The 26479-nt window shown below is 35.7% G+C and overlaps 1 protein-coding gene across 1 annotated transcript in view; it reads right to left on the reverse strand.

Moving 5' to 3' along the window:
• Nucleotides 1–26479, reverse strand: part of NETO1 (neuropilin and tolloid like 1) — a 68087-nt gene that overhangs the window by 25015 nt on the left and 16593 nt on the right. The window contains exons 5-6 of the mRNA XM_050892298.1: nt 4160–4201; nt 3922–4049 (exon numbers count right to left, since the gene is read on the reverse strand). Coding sequence (XP_050748255.1) covers nt 3922–4049; nt 4160–4201 — 170 coding nt within the window. The remainder of the gene's footprint in view (nt 1–3921; nt 4050–4159; nt 4202–26479) is intronic.

Genomic DNA, 26479 nt, shown 5'->3' on the forward strand with positions numbered 1-26479 from the left:
AGAGAGTAGCCTCACTATTTCCTCAGCCTAAATGTACCTCTTGCTCTTTCTTCCTGAATAGATGACTTCCATTGGACCGGATTCAAATTAATACTTGTCTATCTGTAGTTTGGATGCTCTTTCCTGAGCTGCGCAGAGCTTCTGATTATAAGCACTGTTTACTGTTTTTTCCCAGCATCAGAACATCATGTTTGTACATGTTTTATTACTTTTACTGTCAAATTCTGCTATCTTTTTTTTTTCCTACAAAACCTCTCAGGGAACAAGCACAACACAATAGTACCTTGCTGGGAAAGTTACCCACCAAAGGGAGCGCTACCTGAGCACAAACATACATTCTGTCTTCTTGGGGGGCTTTGTCAAACTCTATTGACACATCCAATATAGAAAAGTGCTTGTCGTTGATATTATCCTCCAACATTTCACCCTTAACAGAAAGTGAGAAAATACTATCATTCTTTTCATTTTCTTATTTTCTATTCATAAATAGAGATTCTTTGCTTATCCACTGCTGTAGCCAATGATATCTCTGAAGTTTTTCAAATCCCGATGCAATAAGCTTATCTACTTCCTCCTTTGAGCTTTGTTCTACAGTGAAGAATTTTGGGATGGGGACGTTCCTCCAGCTCTTTACTGTTCTGGGTGGATTGACACATTCAGTCAGCAGCTCTCTTCTTCATTTTCCATTCTTGCTCTGATTACTGATTGAAGTCAGCTTCTACATGAAGTGCAGAACCCCCAGTGTTTCTGGACTCCAGATTCACAGCTATCTTACTCAGCAAGAACTGACTTTGCATGATTACAAGAAACACACACTTTGCAACCAGTCACTGTCAAATATAAGGCTCCAGGTCTGTGTATAGATTGAAGTCATGTTTAAACTGCCTTCTGCTGTTTTCTGCACTTCCAGAAAATTTCAGTTCTGCATGCATTTTCAGCATTTTATTTTTTGTGCTATGAGGTAATCAGTGATGGCTGTGTTTTAAGTGTGTGCAAGAAATTTGCTGTTCTCTGTCCCATTCCAGCTTGCTGAGGACAGCAGCAACGTTACACTCAGAATATCAGTTTGAAGTTCAGACTTAGAGATCTCAAGTTCATACTTCCTGACTGATCTCATTGCTCGTACGTTGAGCTCAGACTTGGCTTGAATCTGGAATTGCAAACCAAGGAAAGGACTTGCATCTTGCTTCTGCAGACAGTTTAGAGTGGATGAGCTTAAGCCAAATGAAATTGCAAGCAGCCCACATTCTGGCACAGTTTAATTAAGAAACTAAAGATGTAAAGATCCAACCCAAACTCTGTCTGAGAAACTCTGGCCTTTTAGGCATAGTTCCCAGTAACAAACTGTGCAGGCCAGAGTACAGGAACATGTGGATTTAAAGACGTCTGCTGAGTTCTTACTGTTCTTAGCGGGAGAGCCTGTTTTCATAGGTGCAAGCTGCCATAAATTAGAATGATGTCACTGAATTATTGTACTGAATACGTCATTAGTTCAAGGTTAGACAAGCACAAAGGAAGCTGACTGTAAAATATGGACAATAGAATCCAGTTCAATTGAATCAGTCCCATAAACAATCTTACCATAAATCTTACTTCATACAAGGTTTTTTAAAATTTTATCCACTAATTCCTTCCTTAATATCTGAAAATTTTTCAACCTGTCCCAGTATTGCGATACCATAACCATATGTGTGTGTGCATGTGTGTATACATACATGTATATATTTGTACTTTTATATATATATATATATGTGAAAACCACATTAAGAAAGTTCAAGTGCTAAAGTGGACTTACCCCTCTTAGATGAATCTAGGCTTGAAAACGGTTTTTTTTCCTAGCTTGCTGAAAAAGCTTTCAACTCCAAATGTTAAAAATCACTGATTTATATGCTTTTATATTGCCCTATCTCTCTACCCAGAGAATTCTGTAAGATGGGAGCAGCAAGATTCGTCAAGAGATGACCCAGCCCACCCCTCTGCCTAAAGGTAGGATTAATAATGTTTCTCTCATTTTTCATAGGTTTTTACCTAACCTGCACTTTAAGACTGTGAGCAATGCTGGCTGAACAAACTTCCTTAACCAATCATTCATAATCCCCTCCCTGCTGTTTGAAATTTTCTTCCCTAATATCTAACCTGAATCTTTCTTTCGGAGAGCAGGACCATGACTTATCCTATAGACATGGACATCAGAGCATTCCTTCCTCATCGTAAAAGACTTTTATTATCTGGTTTCATTCTCCTTCACAAAATCTTCTAGATGACATTAAATAACTTTCAGTGTTTCCTCAGGTTTTCTAGAACTCTCTCATCACTCTCCCTTCCAGATGCTCTTCAGCTGGTACACACTTTTTGAAATGCAACACAACTAAATGCAGGTATAGAAGTTCATTAATAACTTAACAATCTTTAATTCTCTATTAACAGTAGCAGCGTGGCATTCTTCTGTTACACACTGCGTTTATGGTTATGTACCTACACAATTTGTATTTTTACATCAGGACTGAAATGTGGATAAATCCTACAGGTAAGTAAATATGGGATTTCTAGCAGGACTTTGAATCATATAGAACTTTAGAGTTAGATCAAGTAAGAATATCACAATGACATTATCTGACCAACCAAGCATAAATTGAAATTAAGACTATAGGACAATTTCATTGGCTTATTTAGTTGTGCTGATTCTAATAAGCACAATTCTAATTTTGTGTTTACCTGTTTTTTTTTCTACTAATACCTAAGTATATAACATATGCAATAATCATTCATCAGTCCAGTCATTTCATGTCTATAGCTACTTACTGTAGCAAAGTGGGAAGCTCATCTACTTAATTGAAAACCTCTATGAATATTGAATTTATCCAAAAGTAAAAGAAAATATGAGATTAAAGTATATTCTGGAAATAATTTATCTGTAGTCTTTATGAGCCAACTATTCAACTCCTCTCCTAAACTTTCACAATAGAAAAATGCTGATACTAATGACTTTTTCTCTTCTGGAAACCCTTCCTCCTGCTTATTCAATACCAAATGCTGAAATTGTTTGATATATTTGGTACAGTCTGCTCTGAGATTATACAAAAACCCCCTTATTTCTTTAAAGATGGCAGAGATTAGTAGATATATAATTCTACCTTGTAAAACCTTGCCTGTCCAGTAAAAGACAGCTAGAAAAAATACAATGTGGAGTTGTCTTTAACACAGCGAATGAAAGTAGGTGGGAGGCACAAAGCTGTTCCAATTGCAGAGAGAGGAGAAATGGTAGTGTAGCCAGCCACAATTAATCCATATAGTAACTTATAAGCCATGGATAAGAGAGAAACTCAAACAGAATCCAAGAAAATAATTGTTAAATTCATTGCAGCCCTCTCCTGTTTGTTACAAAGGCATGGCTTGCTGACGGCGGTGGGAGAGAAATGAGAACACTATCTCTTTTTGTCTGTGGCTCTAAACCAAAGGAACTAAAGGTCTCATACAGAGGAATGTGAATTTACCTTGGCTCCATTTTCACAGTTCCCAGATGAGAAACGATGATGACCTTAGAAGCCAGGATTGTTCCCTTAGTAGCCTCTATATTAGGTATTTGAAATATATTGAAAATTAAAGTGATAAGATTACCTCCTGCTTAAGAAAACACATTGATTCTTTAAAAATATGAGCAAAATTAAAGGTGAATTTAAGAAAATTACTTATGGCACAAAAAGCACATTAATGCTGCCCACATCATTATTTATAGAGAAAGAAGGTTATTTTGGCTGAGGTGACAAATTATCCCTCCACAACAGAAGGAAAAAAATAGTTTACAAGTTCAAGCTGTAAAGTTATTAAACAAGATCTGACTGTACTAAGAAATGCACAACATATTAGAAAAGTCAATTTCTTAAATTAAATGGCAAATCAGCAAGTGGATGAAGGACTGACCTTGGATCGGGGTGGTGCTCGGATGTACCATTTACAGTCTACTGCTTCAGTTTCAGAAGCTTTTCCTTCTTTGACAATTTGTAGAGATTCCACAATTCCTTCAGGTCCTCCCATCTCAAACTCACAAACTGAATAACAAAATACCAGAAAAAATGAAACCTGAACAGCAAACAAAAATATTTTCTACAGCAGACTGCAAAGGCATCCAAGGTAAAAAAAAACAAAACAACATACCAACCTGGCAATGGTTTCAAAACGCCAAGGTCCTTAAAATCTGGATCTTAAAAATTGAGAAAGAGAAAATTATTTTTGTTCAGTATCTTGGCTATAATGTCAATGTGCTAAAATTTAACAATGCACTTCAGTGATATACATATATTTCTTGGAAATGAGAAACGTTTCAAAACTATGGCAACACACTAACTATTAATGCAGAAATTATTGATACTGTCATACCAAGTTCTTTTTTTTCTGTTATGAAATCCTGCTTTTCTCTGTATCTTTATTTCAGAAGAGTGAGTTCAAAAATATTTCTGCATACACTAGCAAGCAAGAACGTCACACAGCTAACCACATGATATTTTAATGCATCAGTCTAATGAAAGAGGATATATTTACAGATCCATTCAGAATCCTGTTGCCTATTTTGCATTTTGCAGTATAACACTCAACTTAACTAGAGAAATCTAAACTTCATTCTGTGTTTATGAATACTCTGCCATCCCTACTGACAAAAAGGAGACATTTTCTTTTTCAGAAGCATCCGTTTGGTCTTCCTGGAATAAATACCATAAGGATTTACCATGGAATTCATTGTGCTAACAAGGTAATAAGTCTAATACATGTGCTATTTTCAATCAGATAAACATGATTATATTTACTGTCTGAGATGCTTTGTATCATGCTTTTATAGCTAGGTATAACACATAGATGAAATGAGTTTCGTCTTAGACCTATGCTTCAATAGACAACTATCCATAGACAAATAATTTCACAAAATTTAGCCCAGTTTGAAGATACTGTCCAAAATCAGAAACGTGAAAGAGGCTGAAGTATTTAAAGAGAAGATGATTTCTTCAGAATAGACTGATCTTGTCTGGGAGATTTTTATCACTTACACTGCTTTTCTACCTAAAATGAATGTTCTGCACTGTTTTTCTCATTTTCAGGAGAAAAAAAACCCAAGAAAACAAGAAAGTAATCCACTAGCCTTTACTTTTTTTCTGGAAAGTTGATAGGATCAGGTCTTCTGGAATCAATGATAAATACTTATATATAAACACACTGCATTAAGCTTCTCCTGAGCCACGTACATAGTGCCCAGGCCTCAAAAGGATTGCGCAAGAGGAAAACCAAGGTAGAGTTTGAGCCACGTAGTCTACCCATGGAACAGATCTTACTGATTCAGGATTGGGTCAGTGTAGAAAAAGCTATAAATAAAACAATGAAGAGAAATTTTGGAAGTAGGAAATATATCAAATGAAAAATAAACAAACACACCACCAAAACTGCTGTTCCCCTCTAGCTTTAGTAGAGTCAGGACAGTAAGAATCATAACCGTATAATATCCTGAAAAAGTCTAGTGCTCTATAAGATCAGCCATTTTAATCTGAACAGTCAGAATGTGTTGACTTCAAAAACTGGAGCTGTTAAATCACTTTTTTAAACTGTCCCTCTATAACCAGGCTGCTGTTGTTCTTCCCAGTTATCTTTTACAGTTGCAAAATATAAATCGTGAGTAAATACTCATGAGCTTAAGGGACTGCAAATATAACTGAGTAGGCAATTAGCATTAATTGTTAAGCCATTTTATAGATCAGTAGATAGATATGATAACCAACAACACTAAATGTAATTAAATATTTCAGTTAATGTACTCTGATGTTGATATCTAGTGCTGAAAGCAAGATACTTAAAGGAAACCTACTTTGACTACGGGTTCAAATTAACATCCAAATGGTGCCTAGTGTAACCATTGCATTTATTCCTTTTGCTGAGTTTGCAAGGATCACTCTGATTTACTGAAACCACTCCACCACACTAGCAAGGTACAGATGAGGAAAGAAGAAGAAAAAGGTCCTGACAGGATTTCTCCCATATGAAGGAGTTTTCATCTAAAGGAGTGCTAGTAGCAAGAATCCAGGTGGAAGAGTAATCTGGACCATGCAATTTGACTCACAAAACAATTCTGAAATGTTCTCATTTATTAACAATACAGTAACACTAGTAACAGTACACATAGAAGTGCACAATCTGTTAAAATTCTCAAAATATGGTAGATCTTGCTCAGTTTTGAAAAATAATCCTTTTGCAACCTTTCCACATCTCAAGAGTGATAGTGAAATAAAATCTACAGCACCTGAGGTGATACACTTCATTAAACATTAATAGTATACCAGTATTACTATAATAAAAACAACAGTCTGTAAATAAGATATTATCAGAGATGCTGAAAATTCAACCATGTTTAAGGATATTTAGCCAGCAAATGTTTGTTTTTTAAATAGTCTACCATTAAACAGATTATACTTTAGCAGCTCTTCTGTATGTAATTCAATCAAATTGTTATTATCAGTCTGGCTGAGTCAGAACCCTTTTAATGATATCTAAACACTGACTAGCTAGATCTTCCAATAGGCAGATAGTCCTGATGAAAATTATATTCCCATTAGGAAAACCTCCCAAGACAGGAAACTTTTGCTGTGAAAAGTAACATTGATCACCTATAATGAGAGAGAAAAATAGGAGGCAATAGGCCTTGAGGGGAATGCAATACATGTACATTTTTTTAATGGGGATCTCCTTAATGGGGAAATGAAGTACATAAAGAGAAAACCAGGAACTTTCATAAGAAATGTGAAAATGTGTAAAAGTTATGTAAGTGGAAGACCTTGCATCCAAAAGATGTTCTGTGGCTCTTTCCTGAAGCTTTGAATGTCTCTCTTAAAACTGACCAAAACCAGCAAAATAAAGGTTATCCAGAAATTTCCTTTGGTGATATATTACAACCTATTCCACAAATAATAGATTCCTGCAATGTTTAGTTAGTATAAGCTTTTCTGTAAAGTCTCTGTGAATCACAGAATTACATTTGAAATTTCTTACGAGATGCAAAAATCTGTGCCAGGTTATTTAGAGTTACTGGCAAACAAGCAGAATGAGAAACTGTAGAGTGGCCCAAGGAGAAAATAGTGATAATCTGTAATTTCCTTAACCAGTAAAAAAATGCAGTGGATGAGCAGACAGTGAGGTGGACTGGAAACTGGCTGAACAACCAGGCCCGTGATGGTGGTGATCAGCAGCACAAAGTCTAGTTGGAGGCCAGTAATGAGTGGTGTACCCAAGGGGTCAATACTGGGTCTGATCCTGTTTAACATCTTCATTACTGATCTGGATGATGAGGCAGAGTGTACCCTCAGCAAGTTTGCTGATGACATAAAACTGGGAGGAGTGGTTGATACACCAGAGTGTCATGCTGCCATCCAGAGGTGCCTCAACACGCTGGAGAAATGGGCTGACAGGAACCTTATGAAGTTCAGTAAGGGGAAGTGCAAATACCTTCACCTGGGGAGGAATAACCCCATGAACCAATATGTGCTGGGTCCACCCAGCTGGAAAGCAGCTTTGCAGAAAAGGACCTGGGGGTCCTGGTGGACACCAAGTTGAACATGAACCAATAATGTACCCTTGCGGCAAATAAGGCCACCAATATCATGGGCTGCATTAGGAAGAGTGCTGCCAACAGGCTGAGGGAGGTGATCCTTCCTCTCTACTTGGCACTGGTAAGACCACACCTGGAGTGCTGTGTCCAGTTCTGAGCTCCCCAGTACAAAAGCGATATGGAGCTATTGGAGACAGTCCAAAGAAAGGGTCATGAAGCTGATTAAGAGACTGAAGCATCTCTCCCATGGGGAAAGGCTGAGAGAGCTGGGACTGTTCAGCCTGGAGAAGAGAAGGGTCAGAGGTGATCCTGCCAATTTATATAAATACCTGAATGGAAGGTGCAAAGAGGATGGAGCCAGGCTCTTTTCAGTCGTATCCGGTGACAGGACAAGAGGCAATGGGCACACACTGAAACACAGGGGGTACTGTCTGAAGAGCAGGAAACACTTTTCCACTGTGAGGGTGACTGAGCACTGGCACAGGTTGCCCAGAGAGTTTGTGGAGTCTACATCCTTGGAGATATTCAAAAGCTGTCTAGACATGGTCCTGGGCAAGCGGCTCTAGGTTACCCTGCTTGAAAAGGGGGTTGGACAAGATGACTTCCAGAGGTCCCTTCTAACCCCAGCCATTTTGTGATCCTGTGATTCTGTAATAACTAAACACCGGAATTGGCTAATATTGAAATAACTAGTTGAAAGGCAAATCTAAGGTAATAGCAGAGGTTAGACAAATCTCTAGCACAATGCAGACTTGTTTTGGTGGAATTTGCTTTGAGTCATGGGAACATATATATCCAACCTGGAGAAATCTGTAATATTTAGGACTGGTTTCAAATGGATCCACTAGGTCTTCATGGGAACCTCTAAAGGTTTTGGATGCTGGCTCTGGGATCTATTCTATACCTGGCCCATGGGAACCATGCTACCTTTCTTTATTTTTAGTTTCACTGTTAATATGCAACAAGTCTGGCTTTTCTAAGCAGCTGGCAAGCATGGAATTTAAATGCAAAACCAAGAGGACAATTGTAATGAGTTAGGGCACCTGATTGCTCAAAAATCTTATGAAATAAAGACAATTGTAAAGTAAAAATGGACTGTAGGTTAACTGGATTAGGTCTTCAAAAAGTATGGAAATTACTCTGTTTACAAGTAAACTGCAGCATCTTATGTGTTTGCCCAGCTGTGGCATATCCACACAGAAACATATTTGCCCACCTATGCATACATGTATGCATGCATTCTCTCACTCTAAGTCACTTGCACAGAAAGTGAAATTGTTTAAAATTCTATTACTTGAGTGATTTCTGTAAGAGACAGGTAGATAGCATCTAACAGAAACAGGGAAAATACGTAAAGTTCAAACTAATTACTAGCAACAAGATATTCCGCTGCTAAGTATTACTATGAATCTGTTTTAAAAGATCAAATTTTGAATAAAAAATCCGCAGTTATCAAAGCTGTTCAACTTGTCTTCAAAGACAGATTCCTCAAGGCTTTTAAAAGTAATTTTAAGTCATACAGAAAAATCACAGTATTTTCTTTCTTAAAAATGCACAAATTTGTAAGTAAAACTCTCACACTTTATTCATCAGTTTCTTTAGCTTTTCATATAAAGTTCATTTGGACACTTTCTTACACTGTCAATGTCAAACTTGTTGCTTGTACTGATAGAAATAATAGATATCTCACTCTTGGAAGTCAAATGATTTAAGTCAACAGATGTTTAAATATCTCTTTTAAAAATGGCAGATTGAGCTGGTATGTTCCTTAACATATCTGGACTGGAATATACTGAATTACACAGAATTTTTTATATCTGAAGTACAGTATATACAGTGTATGAGCACTCATACAGAGTATGAGCAAATACTGTATGGTCAGAAGTCAAGATGAAGGAAAGGTGTACCACAAAATCCTGGTGCAGATATGAGACCTGATTGTGATTAACTTTTGAGGTATTTTGATTTCTTTTCTTCTATAAATGAGAAATGAAGGAATTATTTGATCAAACTATACACTACAAAGGGTTGATATTTGAAATATAGAGGAGTTTTTGCTGTTTGTGAATACAAAAACCTCCTTTTTTAATGGATATATACACAAAGTAGTCACAATACATAGAAACCGTATTTTCTAATGATAAATAGGGAAATTGTCCATTTTTACTCATTGAACAGACAGCTGTAGATACATCTTTTCATTTTCCTGTCTTTGAATGACTAGAAATAGGCATTCAACTTCTATCTATCAATATTTAAGAAATTTTAACACATGCATGTTCTGCTTTGTCATAGAACTTATTAGAGATCTGATTTTACATGTAAATGCTCATGGAAAAGTAAAGAGAATTGCACTATTCAGCAAGACACCAGTTATTTATTTTCAAGTTTATGAAGTCAGGTTCTTTTACAATGATTTCTGGGAGGCTAAACCAGTCCTGCCCTCTTGAGGGGTGAAATATAATTCTCTGTAAAAGCAGAGCTTGCGGAACTCAGTACAGAACAGCAGGATTATTCTAAGGTATTTTATGTAGTTGCTTCCTAGTATTTGATGATACAGTAAAAATACTGGAAGATGATGACCAAAAGATTTTAAGAGCATAAAAATCTGCTCAAAGAATCACTACAGCAATTCTAAAATAGAAAAACATTTCTATAAGTAAACATTTTTTGTGAGGTGTACAAACAAAGAGAATTTAGCTATTCTGTTGGGGAGAGTAAAGGAAGAGTACTAAGTAAAAAAAAAAAACCACTAAGTGAAATAGCTGTGCAAAAATACACAAATTATTGTCTTGTTAGCCAAAAATGAAATTTGTTCTGATGAATATTTTCAGCTCTGGAGTCTTGTTGAAACTTATATATATATATGTCTATATCTGTATCAAATATACCAAAGGATCTTCAAAGAAAGCCTGTAGTTTGCTAGACACCCTGAAAAACAGTTCTATAATAATTATAGCTGGCATATTTGCTGTATTTGCTCTTTGTTTTCTATGTTCTTTCTTTTAAGAACAATACTGTGAGCAAGATCAGCTATTTTGGAGGATACATATTTATAATCTAAAACAATGCTTCTCAAATTTTTCACTCCTTAGCACAGTCATGAAGGAACTCAAAGGTGGTAAGTGCAAATGTAGAAGTGAACATAACTCTTGCTATTTCACTTTGAAGTTCTACCTGCTATTAGATCAGCAAGAAGTCATATGAAGACAAATAAGCCAAAAAAGATTTGTACTCTGGAGAAGTTTGAGAAACTCTGTTTTTGAGGATGTAGTTCCATAAGGAGACACTACTTCGTCTTGCTTTTGGTGATCTGACTCACAGTATAGTACACTAAAGCTACTATTTGTCTTAGGAAGAAATTTTATAAATGAATACTGTGAGCAGTAGGTGAAGTTAGATCATATTTAGAAAAAAATATAGTCAACCTTCTCTAGTTACTTTAACCAGATTCTGTATATTGTTGAAATAACACAAACTGCTGCCCAGAAGTTTGATTTCTAAAATTTTTTAGGTTTTTTTTTTAGTTTTTTCTTTTGTCACATTTACTAATCTCAGCTCATACTCACAATCAAAGTATCTTTATAGTGTAGTTAATATATTATACTGATTTACAAACTGCACAGCTATGGTGACCTCATTAAGATGAGACATACTGCAAGTGTTAGCAATAGCTGGACATTTGTATACCAAAAGTTAATACTTGTTTCTTTAACATCTATTTGGAAATGAAAAGGCAGTATCATCAGAAAAAGAAAATCCATGTCTTTTTGCATAACTTCTTGCTAAGATTGGTCAAACTGAGCAGACGAGAAGTGCCTGAATGAACTCCACTGGTACAGACCACATGATTACAGAGGTTGCACCTAGATTTCTCTTTTCATGCACACAATGGCAGGCTTTGAGATCTTAACCTTCTTGCCTCCCTTGTCTACTCTGTAAACTGTTTAGAGTAGGTTCTTTCTCCAGTGTAAATTTTGTATGGGTGAGAATCATGTTGGAAGGTAAGAGGACTCAAGAGAGCCTGTGTCTCATCCTCAAATGGTGTTTGGATTATTTGAGATGTGCACCTAAATTCCAGAAGTGAGAAGTGCTTCTTGGAACTGACCTAGTGAGAAAGGAGAGCAAGAACGGGCAACAATGTCATAATCAGGCTGCTGAGTGGAAAAAGGAAGTCTAGGAGCCTTGGTGATATGTGTGGGATTATTTGGCAGATAATTTTTATTATGTTAAATATTTACACTAGCAGCTGAGTGCTCCAATTAGGCATCATATTCTCCTTATGCAGCACACTGTGTGGAAACACAGGGAAAAATGATCCTATGACGAATATACAAGGGACTGCATATACCTTTATCTACCAGTTGCCCAGAAACATGTGAAACAAGACTGAATGAGCTCAGGAGCCCACTTTATCTGAGCAATACAGCCTTGCTGCGACAGTGCAGCTGACTTGACCTCCAGGACTGACTATCAGTCAAGGGCAGCACCTTGTATGCGTCTCCCCAAGATAATATCCCAGTGGCTTCCTGTGATTTACTAATGGTCTCTGAATTTAACTAGGAAGAAAGATGTGCAACATAAAAGGGCTATGGAGCTTTTCCAGAAGAATGTTGAATACTAAGTATGGCCTAGTCGTGCAATTTCAGCGCAATACCACTAAAGCTTGGGATTTATCTCATTGGTTTGTTATAGATGACTCCTAGCCCAGCCCAAGGAAATAACACTTTAAGTCCATGGCAGAAGTATAGGGAAAAATGATCCAGAGGGTTTAGCCACAACTGATTGCTAGGCATTACTTCTTCAGATTGAATCAATTTATACATGGTTATTGCTTGCTACCATTGAGTGCTAAATCTGCATATCCTTTTCAGAGAGGCCATTCATACTGTATCAGTCCATAGAGTGGATTTCCCAGGACAGAGGGAACTTATGGGAATAACTTGGTGATATAAAGTAACCTTTATTATTTTATCATAGGAGAAATGCTTTCTCCTAGTTTTACCTCAGAACATTCAACAGAATGGGTACATTCACTACAATGTTCCCAATTCTTTTGAAGAGCTACATCTTTTTCAGCTATTATAGTCAACAGAATATATTACTTGTGCCACTTCAAATAGTACTGAATAACCTGTAGTTGACCACACATTAAGACACATTTCCAATACAAACAGAAACATCAGCATAGTGTTTACGTCTACTAACATTCCTCTGCTGTAGCTGGCCAGGCAGCTATGCCATGCATGCTATTGGAATCTTTTTGAAGATAACTGCATCTCACATGAGAAACTCAAAAATCTCCTCTAGTTTCCACTTGTGAATAGTTCACCATCCACTTTAACAAGAGATTTCTTGCACTGTCTCTAAATATTTTTCTCTTATAGCCTAGCAAAGCACCAGGTGGACTTTCGCTAAAGTAAATAACCCTGTCAAAGAGCACTGGAAGGGAACTGAGTTGTGTTTGTAAAAACAACTGATTGCTTAGTCATCTGGCCATATAAGATACCAGAAAGAGATGACCCAGACACAGTACTACAGAAAATATGATCCTTAGAGTGGAAACAAGTGAAATAGCCATAGACAAAAAGCCATTCATTAGTTTACTGTGCAACTACCAGATTTTTGAAAGTTATTGGATGAATTATGTTGTAGTGCTCTCCTACAACAAAGTCTTTGTATAATTCCAAAAGCCCCTGTCACACAAAGTTTTTAAAATGTATTCTATATCCAGAGTAGAAATCTGTTGGTGTTTAGGATTGAAGGGAGAATTCTAGGTTTTCATCCCCACTGGAACCTGAATGCTCTCTTTCTAAAGGAAAGATAAAAAAACTAGAACGTATCAAAGGAAGAGCGAAATTCATTCGTTAAACCAAATTGTCAGCTCTAATTGTAATTATATGTGCCCACCACAGACACTTTTAGTAAGCAAGAAGAGGAACTTTAAAAGCCACATAGCTCAATGAATTGCTGAGGAAGGCATATCAACACCAAGTCTCAGAAACAACTGTGGGAAAAATAAGTCTTCTGTCCTATCCTTTTAGCATGCACAGCAGTATAGCTTTCAGTGACACTAGAGCTTTCCTTCTCATTCTGCTACTTTTAGGAGGTTTCCTGCCTAGAAATTGTCCTTTCAGGGAGCACTGAGCTGTTGACCTCAGCAGTTTTCCCAAATTTACAAAGCCCTCTCTACAGAATGAGAAGATGGGTTTTCATCAGCTTTAGCTAGAGTATACTGTGGAGCTTCCTTGCAGATATTTTTGTTTCTTCATCTTTTTAACAGCACAGGGTAGCAGCTTTCTCTGAGGAAGTGTTTCAGAAAGAAGACAACTCTGTGTGTTAAACTGCGAATTCCTACTTAAATTACCCACAAACTTACGGATTTTACATTTTATTATACAAGATAACGTTCAGATATTTAAACAATATAAATAATACATGGGAAGGGAGCAATAACCCTTCCACTCTTTCCAGTATTATGAATTCAACTTCTCCTGAGATTATGGGAAGAAAACATTTTGATAAATTTTTGGTTAAGTAAGGCTAAATTTTTGGCCTTACAGTTCATCTGCTTCCTGTTGGTTACAATATCATGAGAGTAACATTCCCTTTTGTTCAAATAGATAATTTGAAATTCTCCAATTTCATGCAATTAAAAGTGCCAGTGAACAGTCCAAACCACAATTAATTGTTAATACTGACCTAGCATAGACATAATCTGTTAGAAACACGACACTAGGTCAGCTGGGACTTTTATTATTTTGATGAGGAAAGCCCTACTGTATGCTTTACTATGTATTTGACTAAAACAAACATAATTCTTACCAATCCTAGCCCCAAATGGTTTCCACTTAAATCAATGAATAAAAATTGTTGCTCATCAGTAACAGTAAGACATGTTTTGCTATATGTCCACGTGAAAAAATCAACAAGATGATAAATTCTAAATCAAAGGGTATTGTCTTCAATGCTTTTAACTTTTTCTTTAAACAACAAGATCCTTCTAACAGATCCTCAGTCCTGTTTGAGTATCATTTATGCCACATGTTCTGTGTTCACTAACCAATTCTCAAACTACTTCATCATGAACATCAGCAAACAAATGGATCTGTGGATAACTGGAGATCTGTAATCTAGAGTTTGAATAGAGTTAGATTCGTGTCTATAAAAACTCAGTTACCGCTGACTTTTCCTCATCCCAGAAAGTTCAGATCCAGCTATCCCTAAACAGTGATTATATTCAGTATAGATTAGAATCATAGAATCATAGAATCATAGAATCATAGAATGGTTTAGGTTGGAAGGGACCTTAAAGATCATCTAGTTCCAAACCCCCTGCCATGGGCTGGGACACCTTCCACTAGACCAGCTTGCTCAAAGCCCCATCCAACCTGGCCTTGAACACTTCCAGGGAGGGGGCATCCACAACCTCTCTGGGCAACCTGTTCCAGTGCCTCACCACCCTCATAGTGAAGAAATTCTTCCTTATATTTAATCTAAAGCTACCCTCTTTCAGTTTAAAGCCATTATCCCTTGTCCTATCACTACATGCCCTTGTCAAAAGTCCTTTTCCAGCTTTCTTTTAGGCCCCCTTTAGGTACTGGAAGGCTGCTATAAGGTTTCCCTGCAGCCTTTTCTTCTCCAGGCTGAACAACCCCAAGTCTCTCAGCCTGTCTTCATAGGAGAGGTGCTCGAGCCCTCTGATCATCTTCGTGGCCCTCCTCTGGACTCGCTCCAACAGGTCCATGTCCTTCTTATGTTGGGGGCCCCAGGGCTGAACACAGTACTCCAGGTGGGGTCTCACGAGAGCCGAGTAGAGGGGGAGAATCACCTCCCTGAACCTGCTGGCCACGCTTCTTTTGATGCAGCCCAGGATGTGGTTGGCTTTCTGGGCTGCAAGCGCACATTGCTGGCTCATGTTGAGCTTCTCGTCAACCAACATTATAAAAATTTTAATTCTATTGTCATAACTTGGGAATTTAGATTAAAAAGTTATAGTTTCCATGGGATTTAACATATTTGCAGTTTTTCTCCTCTATTCAAAAGCTACCAGTCTGAAGCAACAGTCTGACTTCAGCTGGATTTACTCACAGTTTTAATATTGATTCTAACAGAAGCAGGTTTAGGCCCACAATCTGAGCTGAATTTAGCAATTGATTTATTGAGTGCTACACTGATTGACTGGCTCAGCCTCACACAGAGAATGAAAATTGGTCTTTTGCATCACATTCACCATGAAAAAGCCATTGTGATTTATTGAATCACACTTTGGAAAGGCAGTGTTCATAAGTCCTTATGTCTACTTTATACAATATCCAATATTACCATTAACTGGCTGAAGAGACTGGGAAAAGAACAGCAAAGTGGGTACTGATTAGAGATTGTCCAGTTCTTCCTTTGATGTGGTAATATTTAGAAGAAATGAGATATCAGGACAGTTTCCACTTTCAGCAGCAGCAGGTCAAACGTGATGGTCAGTCACAGCACTCAGGATTTTTAAGTATGGGTCAGCTGCTTATCCAACAAGCAGGCAATAATTAAATTTCATTTGAACAGATCAAGTTTTTGACTGCCAAACAGCAGGATTTTTCCTAGCTTGATTTGAAAGTCATTTAAAGCTCTAGTGATAAAAAAAAATAAATAATCAAATATAAATAAACCTTCCATTTAAAAGTGCTTAGTAAATCATTGATCTATATGTATATTGGAATATCACTGATATGCAATATTCTGGAATACAAACAACTATATTAATGTTGCAAATGATTCTTGTGGGGAGAGCACATACAACTACAGAGATTCAAATTACCCAAATCTGATTTTTAAACTACTAAGCCAGTATGCATTTTATTAAAAAAAAACAACCTATAAACTTATTTTATATACTTTCAGTATGGACCTTGTAGTTGGTAGCAGTTAATAACCAACTGTCTAATCCACATAATGAAATCAGCATTAAAGAACAAAATATTTTTAATAATAATTTTCTGCATTCTCTTTTAATATTAATTTTCACATAGAGTTGAGAAATGAGCTACAGGAAAGAAAAGAAAGGAAAAAAATCAACAGAAAACAAGAAGTGATATCATACAATCTTTTATTAACCCACATACTGCAACCAGCAGATTTGATAACATTGTCTCTTGAGCTTCAACTATCAGATAACATCTGGCAAATGATGTCTGTAAGTCCTGTTACACAACATCTTCTGGCTTCTCAGTGTCATCTAGGGGACTCATATGTGACTAGAATAACATATTTCATGCTGCCTGCTTCTGTCATGCTAGTACAAATTTTTAATAATGGATGTGCCACAGACATCAGTTTATTTGAATCTGAATTCTCAGAAAATACATGGCAATTCTGTTCTCATCATCTTACTCATGACTCAAGCAATCTTTCTTAACACAAATAGCTGGATATTAAAGTAGTCTTTTGACATCAAAGTATTCAAATAAACTTTCTGCATCTCTAATGTGTAATGATATCTGAAGCAATATTTTTAAAATTATGATCAAAAGCATTTCCTTACTTATTTTCACAATTTTGCAATGAATTTTTTCCTTTTGATGGCATTTTCAATTGTTTAGTAGATCTCATCACCCTAAACATTAAAAAAAATCTTAATTGAAAGTTTATTTTAGACTGTATAGCACAGACCAAAACATTTTGTCTCACTGAAGTTAAATTTTCCTCTACAAATCTATTTGGGGAAACACTAATGTCAGACACTCATTTACCTAGTGAATTGCAGACTATACTGTGATCATGTAAACAATGTGCATTTGACATAATCAAGAAGAGTCATCAGAGCAAGAATAATGTGAGGATACTGGATCTCTAAATTTCAAAAGATATTTGTGTACTTGAATACTTGTGGTATTTATTATATCATGCATTTTCAATAAGAAACAGAAAATGTCTGTCTTGAGAATTGCTCTCTAAGGGCAGAAGTAATTTTGTTAACAGTAATGTTACCTGATTTGATTATGAATGATTAGCGTCTTTTTAATGAAAGGTCCTCAATTAGACTATATATCCATACAATTGCAAAGCGCTCTTAAATCAGGTTAGATATATCATGGCAGACCAGAATACAAGAGTAAACCCAACCTGCCTGACCATGAATCCAACTTCATTAGTATGAATAGAAGTCTCATTCTTAAACCAGAGGAGAATTTGGTCTGTTTAGCTGAAATCTTTTCTGGATTGTATGAAGTTGTAGATAATGCTTTTATACATCAGATTATGCTAGTTAAATAAACACTGGACTGCAGCAAAACCACTTTGGGAAAAAAAATTAAAACTTTAGGAAGGCAAGAGGGGTTAAGGAATCCTGTAGTCTTCATTCAGTAATTATAAAGGTAAGTTTTGAAAGTAGTTTTAAATATTTCCTTATAGTAATAAAATAAAAATATCATATTTTTATTAATAGAATGTAATTTCTAGCAAACAATTAAGTTTTGGGCGGGTTTTTTTTAGCTAAAGGGGAAAGAAAAGGCAGACAATACAAATACGAAAAATGTAATTGAAAGATAACAAAGTGCCAGGTCCACAAAGAAAATAAGCTTCTTAAATCTGAATCTTCCTAAATTCAGTTCTTTTGCTTAAATGATTGTTTATTTCAACAGACATCTCACCACTTAAATGTCTTTATGCTTGGTCCTAAATGAATTGGGAAAATAAATGAACAGAGGATGTAGGTGCTTTTAAATGTCTGCAGATTGCTGAATAAATAAATGAGTAAACAGTAAATAAACTAGTGATAAATAGTCATAGCTGCCAACAACATACAGCATAGAAGACAGACACCATTCTTTGGAAGACCTGCAGCTGAGCTAGCTCAAGCTCAAGAGATCTGAGTTTCTTCATTTTTGGAAAGGCGTGTGATAAAGGCAACTACTCCTCAATCCTGACTTCTGCTGAGTTCCAAAATCAGCTAGAACGAAGAGATGAGATTTTGCAGAAAGAGCAAGATACTAAAGATCATCTTGGCTTTCCCTAGGTACCTCGTTTGTGGAGATTTTGTCTGGGAGCTTAACTTCCTATTTTAGAGAAAAGAACACATGATAACACAAAAAATCACAGGCCTCTTTTCCTATCAATAAATAATTGTCTCTTTCAAAAAATTATCCCTAAGTACTGCTCCATTTTTATTTCAAAAAGCCCATTTGGCAATGGATGCACTACAACAAGTTTAAGTAGTGGGAATGTAGTAAAAATCTACTGGAAACTTTACTTTATGTTTAAAATATAAAATCCAAGGAGTGGAACAAGTAGTCATTGCAAATGGTTGCAGAACTAGTATCACTTCATTTTATAGCTTGTAAACCTGATTGACAACTTGAGTTGGACCAAAAAACTTATCTGAATGAATTCTGTTCTAAGCATGGTTGAAGAAAATTATACGTTTTTACATAAAGAAAATAATTTCATTTCAGATTATTCCAAGGTGATTTTTTAGGGACAAGGATATCCAGAGGAAGAATAGCACAGGAAGACAGACAAATCACTAATCATGATGTTCTAACTCCAACAAAAACTCAACTTACTGTAACAGAATATGAAAACAAGTGAAAACTGGGAGTTAGTGAATAAGTTGAGCCTACTTGAAGCTATATTAGTGTGATATTGATCAAATAGACAAAAAATGAATTTATATATATCTACCACACAATTTTTGTAAAGGTAGAAAACTAGTTTTTAATTCATGAAAAGAGTTGAAGAAATAGTAGTTCAGTTCTCCAAAATAAACAAATATTTCATTTTGACTTAGTTCAATAGATGAAAAGGTAGAGGACAGTATTTAAACGTACTTACCTTTAAGTAAGTACCCAGGCCTAGAGATTGCCCAGATTTAGGCACATGCTTAAATGTAGGCTTCCTAAAGTTCTTTGCTAAATTGGGACTAGATTTAGTGGCTTGTCAGTGCAGCATTTGAGTATAGTAAGCTTAAGCAACTGTTCTTTGGAATTATCCTTGGGCATATCAGAAAGTAATTTCAGAGATTTTTGATGGATTACAGTGTTAAATTATAGTAGCTGTTATTCTTATTTAGCCCGAGGGCCTTAGTAAAACGGACAGGCTTTGCAGAGAAAAAAATAAAGACACCTAGCATTTGGACTTGCCACAATAAAAAACGTGTGCAAATTGAAAATATCTACACATTGAACATTAATTGAATAAAAATTACTTATTGGCTTTCCCAAACAAAAGAAAAACATTAGCTGTGCTAGTGGCATTCTGCATGTAAAGATGACTTCAAAGATTTGCATGAATGAAAATTAAGTGACAATTTTTTTTTATTTGTTTCAAAGATAACTAATAAAACACCTACAAGATACAGTGTAAATTACATTATTTGACATCATAGAAACAGACCACAGGACGCTAGCAAATTCTGAAACTTTAAATAGGGATGTCAGACACTTGTGGCATCCTGTATTTGGTGGCTGAATTTTTTGTCAACCTTACCCCGTTGACCAGAAGAATATGCTACTTATGAGATTTTAAAGGAATATCTCTACATTATGTGAAATAATATTATAAGGGAAAAAAAAACTTTAATCTACTCAGCATTCACAAACATTAAACAACACTAACAATAAGCAGGTGACTCTTGCATGAACCCATTATTACCATTATATACCTCTTCATTATAGATTTTCATATTTTAAAGTTTGGATTCTTTTAAGATTGGACTTAAAGAATTCAACTTCTCACTTCATCAACTTGTCATGATCATTTTTAGGATAACATACCTGCATTTATTGTATACATAACATCAGTTAACATTACTGAGATGAGGTTTGTTCATAACTCCTTAGTGTATGTATAAAGTAAAGGTATATATGGTAAAAAGAGCTTGTCAGTAGCTTGAGGTAGGTTATAAGTGTACAGAGAAAGAGTGAAAGAGAGAAAGGGATAAAACAGACAGGAGTAAGTCCGGATGTTTAGAGGCTTGATTCAAGCTCTTAATTTTCCACCAGGTTCGTGTCTAGCAATACATACATTGGCTAGAATTAGCCATACAGATGACACCTACCTCTCACAGAAATCTTTGTATTTCTGGTCCTCACATGGAAAGGACTATGCATGATAGTATTTCTCAATCCCCAAGTGGAAAAGGCTATGCATGAGAGTATTTCCCTGCCCTTTGAGAGCAGTATGATATTAAAGATTGCACGCTCTTTGATATCAGATAATAAGAGAGTAAGAGAAGAGAGATCAAAGTCATAGATACTCTAATGGGCCAGCTAAAAGTTTATTTACAAAATAATTAGGACAAAATTTCTATCAAAGTTGAAGGAAGCACGATCTTACTTTTGGACCCGAGCACCAAAGCAGCTCAAATGTGATATCTGAGATGAAAGAATTACATAGTCTGCATTTCTCAACAGACAGTAAACAAATCAACACTGGTCACAGCCATCAATATCACAAAAGATATATTAAGGTGACAACACACACCTACTAGAACTACAAATATACAAACCAATATTCAGTAACATCCACCTCAGTACTGATAAGCAAAAGAGACTCTCTGGATTGACCTCTTTACAAAAAATATGAATACTACCCTCAGAAAATGAACCAATGCCAAACAGTCGATGAGAATACACAACAAAGGCTGAGAGGATATATTTTGAATTTGACACATTTACTAATTTACTAACTATTGTATACTGAAAAAATATTCAATTCTAGAAACAGAAACATGACTGGCTTTTCCAAAGACTACAGGTGCAGAATCAGAGCTACTAGTTATCGGGCAAGAACTCTTTTTATTAGTTACAGAAGACTGGGAGCTTTCTAACAAGGGTTTGTGTGCATTTCTTTAACGAGAATTAGCTAATAGCAGTATTCAAAGAGTAAAAAATCTGTTAAGGAAAGCTAAATATGTCAATAAAGATCCTTACTTATTGCTGTTAGAATTGAGAAATACTTCATTAAATGAACAGATGATAACAAAAAAAATCAACAATCACAGTTACTTGAACCTATGCAAATATCAAATTAACAAATATGAGTGACTGAAAACAAGTGATATAAACATGGTTTTGTATCTAACATAAAAGCATCATTTTCTATACTGACAGCTAAAGAATCAGACCACTTGCAACTCTGTGGCTAGAATAAAAAATAGTTTCTCTGCCTAACAGAAGGGCCACAGTCATGCTGATCAGACAAAAGCACTGAGGTGATTGTCAAGATTTATTGTCTATACCTGTAACACCTCAGAAACCTGTAGATACAATACATAAAGATGAAAATTCCATGGCTTAAGGAATGGATAAGAAAAAAAATTGCTTCAATGTCAACAGAATCTCTGCAGACATCCACATCACCAAGGTCACTAAGAGAAACTGTTAGAGACAAGAGTGTTGCCAGGATGAGGCCACACCACTATCAGCCAGAAGTGCATCACAGTAAGAGCTATTAGAAAATCTGCCAGATAAGGAAGTCGGATGATCTGGGACAACTTTGAAGAGTACTCAGAAACTCCTTACTCATTACATATGAGGCACAAAGTTTCTCATTTTTCCCTGAAGAAATAGGTGTTAAAATATTTGAATGAGAACTATCGAGTAAGATACTTAACAACAGGTTTTGGAGGTGTTATTCTGAATATGTGTATCAACAGTGAAAATTCTCATTGTAAATAAGTTGTTTCCAAACACTTGTGGAAGACAACTAGCCAGGCTTTTTGTTCAGTACAAATTCCATATTATCTTCCCTACTCTGCCATTTCCAAGTGCTTCACAAACATTACAGAGAAATCAAGAATTAATAGGGAAAATAAATTCCCAGGGCTCACTGATTATTTCCGCATTTTGCAGGGGTTTAAAGCAAAGGGTAATCACTCTTTATCAGACCTAAGGTTAAGCTAACTCAGTATAGTATTTGCATAAAGCCAAATGTATATCCTTAGGGGAAAGAGCATAAGAGAAGGACCATATTTAAGGAAAATCCTCTCCTGCCTCTAAGTTTTAGTTTTAATTGTTCTGTAACAAGTAATAATACAAACTATTTTGAGAATTATGACAATGGTGTCGTAAAAATGCAGCTTAATCTAAAAATTTTGGTTTTCTAGTATTATTTTTGAATGCATATCTAAGCTTGCTAAAGTTTCCTCCCAGGTGCTTCCGAAAAGACAGACTTTTTGTGAGATAAATGTGGTTCCTCTGTAAATATTTAGCAATGCAACACCATAATCACCTTTATTGGTGAGATCACCTACATATCAAGAAAGGTATTTCCTGTGGAGGTAGAAAAGAATTATTTGTACCTGTACTGCAGTACAATATCCTAATAAACCTCCTCTAGAAGTCTGTGTTCAACTTGTTGTGGAACAGATGCAGAGAAGAGATTCTTGGAGAGAGGAGGGGTGGTACTGATGGCGGGGAGAACAAAAAGCCTATGGCATAAAAAGGCAGTACATCGATTTGGCTTGTGTAGACAAGCAAACTGACATCTTAAAAAAGAGATGACTGTCATGTCTAAGCTCATGATGCAGTGGCATATAGTACTGGTGAGAAAAGAGGTTTCAAAGCTAACAAGTAACGTTGGTATAAGAAGGCAAAGACATAAGCTGGCTATGAATAATTTTAGGTGAGAAATCAGAAGAACATTCCTAATAATTTGGATCCTGGAACAGGTCTTCCATAACAATGGTTGAAGCAGAAAATGCCCAAATAAAATTAACTCTGAAAGTCTTTTAAGATCTATCAATAGAGGGATATGAATTTAAACATTTGTGGCATGATTTGGAAACTTGCTGCTTGCAGTCCCAGTGTGAGAGAAAACACTACATGACTTGGAAAGCCCCTTCACTCCAATATTCATATACAGTCAATACAAATGCAACTCTAATGTCCCTAGTTAATGCAGCTCTTGGGTTTTTTCTTTCTTCCAATGTTAGAATACTTAAAACTATATCTTATATTTCTATTGCTCTTATTTTTACAGCAAAGCTCAACAGGGTAGGAACTTAAGTGTTCAACTTCTTTCTGTTGGTAATATGATGCTTCCAGCATGCAAGGATTTCTAAACCAGGAAGTTCTGTAGTTGCCTTTTGGGTATTGTAGAAAGAAAAATATAAGTATGTGATAACAAGAGGTAATATGGGACCTGAGAATCCCATGAGATCTTTTAGATACTCATTTGCTCCACATAAGGAATTATTTTTCACTTGAAATTTAAAATAAACATATTATCCCATTATATTCTCACATTTATGGTACTGAAATACTCTGGGCCTAATCCTACAGTTCCTGTAAGTTAATGGAATCTATAGAACAGCACAATACAAATCAAATTCCTTTGAAAAGACAGTATTTATGTAGCTGATCATGATTTTCAGTGTAACATGCAAATGCATCATCCTAGATACTACAGTGAAATTCCTTCTCATTCACAAGACCAGATGCCCTAATACATTGTAAACAGCAATGAAGTGCCTGACTGTTGCACGCTTGTATGAACACACTAAAAGTTCATAACTCAAGGAAGCTGCTTATAATAATTTGAAGTGCTGAGGGCTAGAAATCTCAATAAATAAAACAAATTCACACTTTTCTTTTTTTAAACATCAGAAGGTTCTGTCTCAAAAGTTCAAACGAAGAGTTATAACGAGTAACTTCTCATAATTTCAAACCAACTCTGATCCCAAAGGAAAAAGATTGACTCATTCAAAGTCGCACGGCTCTGAGATTGTTTATTGTTTCTCAAAAAACTTAACTGGATTACAAGTTAGTTAAAAGTTGTTGTCACTGCTGATGTTAACTTAGAAGCAATCAGACCAAGTTCAGAATAGAACAGGAAAATAAATAAACAAATAAATAAAAGCAAGTGAGCAAGCTCCCACAAGTATTCAGCTGTCCCAGATGCCTGGGAAATATCCCTTCCTTAAATACACACAAGGCAGGACACGGACATTAGATGGCAAAATGATTTGACAATATCTTATCTAAGTTCTTTAGAACTGTGATTGAATTTAATAAATTCACATTAAATATTTCATCAGTCCTAAAATATGGAAATTCCCCAAACAGGAAGAATTTGGGTTGGGTTTTTTTTTCCTCAAGATAAATGATGTCATTATTCTATTACCCTGACATTCTACAGCTACTTGTACCTCTGCAATGGGGATGTAAAAGTACTGTTATTCTGATTAGACAATGTTTTACACTCCACTTTTCGGGACATAAGTGTATAAAGCTTTTTTTCTTTTTCCATTATCAGGCAGTTGAACAGAAAACATTACTGACTGACCTTTATATTAATGAGGCTAAATAAAAACACAGATGGCTTCTACTAAGTGAAGGAACTGAAAGTAATGATGTGCTATCTTAAGCCACTGTTCTGCAAAATCAGGGACGAGGATAAACAGAAATCTGATTATTCTAGCTGAGTAAGAAAGCTCAAATAAACATAACCTCTCTCTGTCTGAATCCTTGTCTGCACTAAAAAATTGACTCATTTTAAAGAATTGTTGTCAAGAATAAGTCCCCTTGAAGTAATACTTGCATTTTTCTACACAACAGTGATTCAACACCATTTCAGAAAATGCTCTTGAGATATAACTTTTTAGGAAAAATTAGGGCAACAGATGGAGTCCAAGGACCCAGAGATGTGAAATGAAATTTCAGGTGTAGGCCTTTCAATGGCCCAAAGAACGACAAAACAAGGGCAAGAAAGGATTATCATGTGACTTGTCTCGTGTGTCTTTCCCTAGCCAATCATATTTGCATTCAAAATGAACCAGAGCAACTTGAAAATACTGTATTCTGATATGTTATTTCTTTTATACATGAGATTTGAAAAAAAACAACAAAATGTTTGTATACATTTATGACGGTTTCATAGGTTCAGATAGTTCCCTTCAGAAATGATCACAGTTAAACAACATTTAACAATAAAAAATAAAATTAAAATAGTACATGAAGAGTAAATATGGGAGTTTTTGCTTATAAACTCTCATGTATATAAAAAGGTTGAAAATTTACTTTACATCCAAATTGCATCTGGTTATTACTGGTATTCAGCTGTAATAATACAAAAGAAAAAGACAACTTCTTCCCTTAACCCAGAGTTTTGACATTTAAAATAGTCGATCCTTATACCATACATACAGCTTCATTCAACCACATCTTGCTTAACCCTATAATTTATAAAATCACAAAAATGAAAGCCTATATTATCCTCTTAAGAAAGAACTTTTTTGCAAAATTTTCAGTAGTTTTACCACTTACTGGGTGTGTTTGTGTTGGTTTTGTGTGTAGTTCTGGATTTGTCATTAAAGTTGTTTCTTCTGCTAGATCTCACCTTTTAGAGTGCTGAAAAGTGCTCTGAAAAAGAACCTATTTAAATGGAACAGAATTTATGGCAAGAGAATTGCGTTTTTTTCAAGATGCCTGAAAACCCAGCCTGTTGAGAGGCTGTTGAAACTCCACTGGACTTTTGCATCAGTGGATGGAGTTCCAACCGTTTCAATACCCAGGAGTCAAAGAAATTATTAAACAGAAAAGTTCTAGTAATTGTAAAATATTAGTCTATTCCTTAGGATTGTTCTATATAATTTCTTTTTTTTAGGACCTAGTCCAAACTAGTTTTAAAATGCCTCAGGTGACAGGGCTCTTTCCATTTGCACAGACTAATAGATCTTCATTGGAACATTTTTCCTGATACTCTAACTGATGTTTTTTTCAATTTCATCCAGTTAGCTGTTTTTGTACACCCTGGAGACATAGTAAATAATTTCTTTCCCTGTTTCTCCAGGTACCATTCAAATAATAATAAATGGTTGCAGCTTCAATTTAGTCAAATTTACTTAATTAATTTTTTTAAATCTTGCCTCACACCCACACATTCAACATCACATTTCTTGTCTTTATC

Source organism: Gymnogyps californianus, chromosome 2 (assembly GCF_018139145.2).
Source record: "Gymnogyps californianus isolate 813 chromosome 2, ASM1813914v2, whole genome shotgun sequence".
Taxonomy (NCBI): Eukaryota; Metazoa; Chordata; class Aves; order Accipitriformes; family Cathartidae; genus Gymnogyps; species Gymnogyps californianus.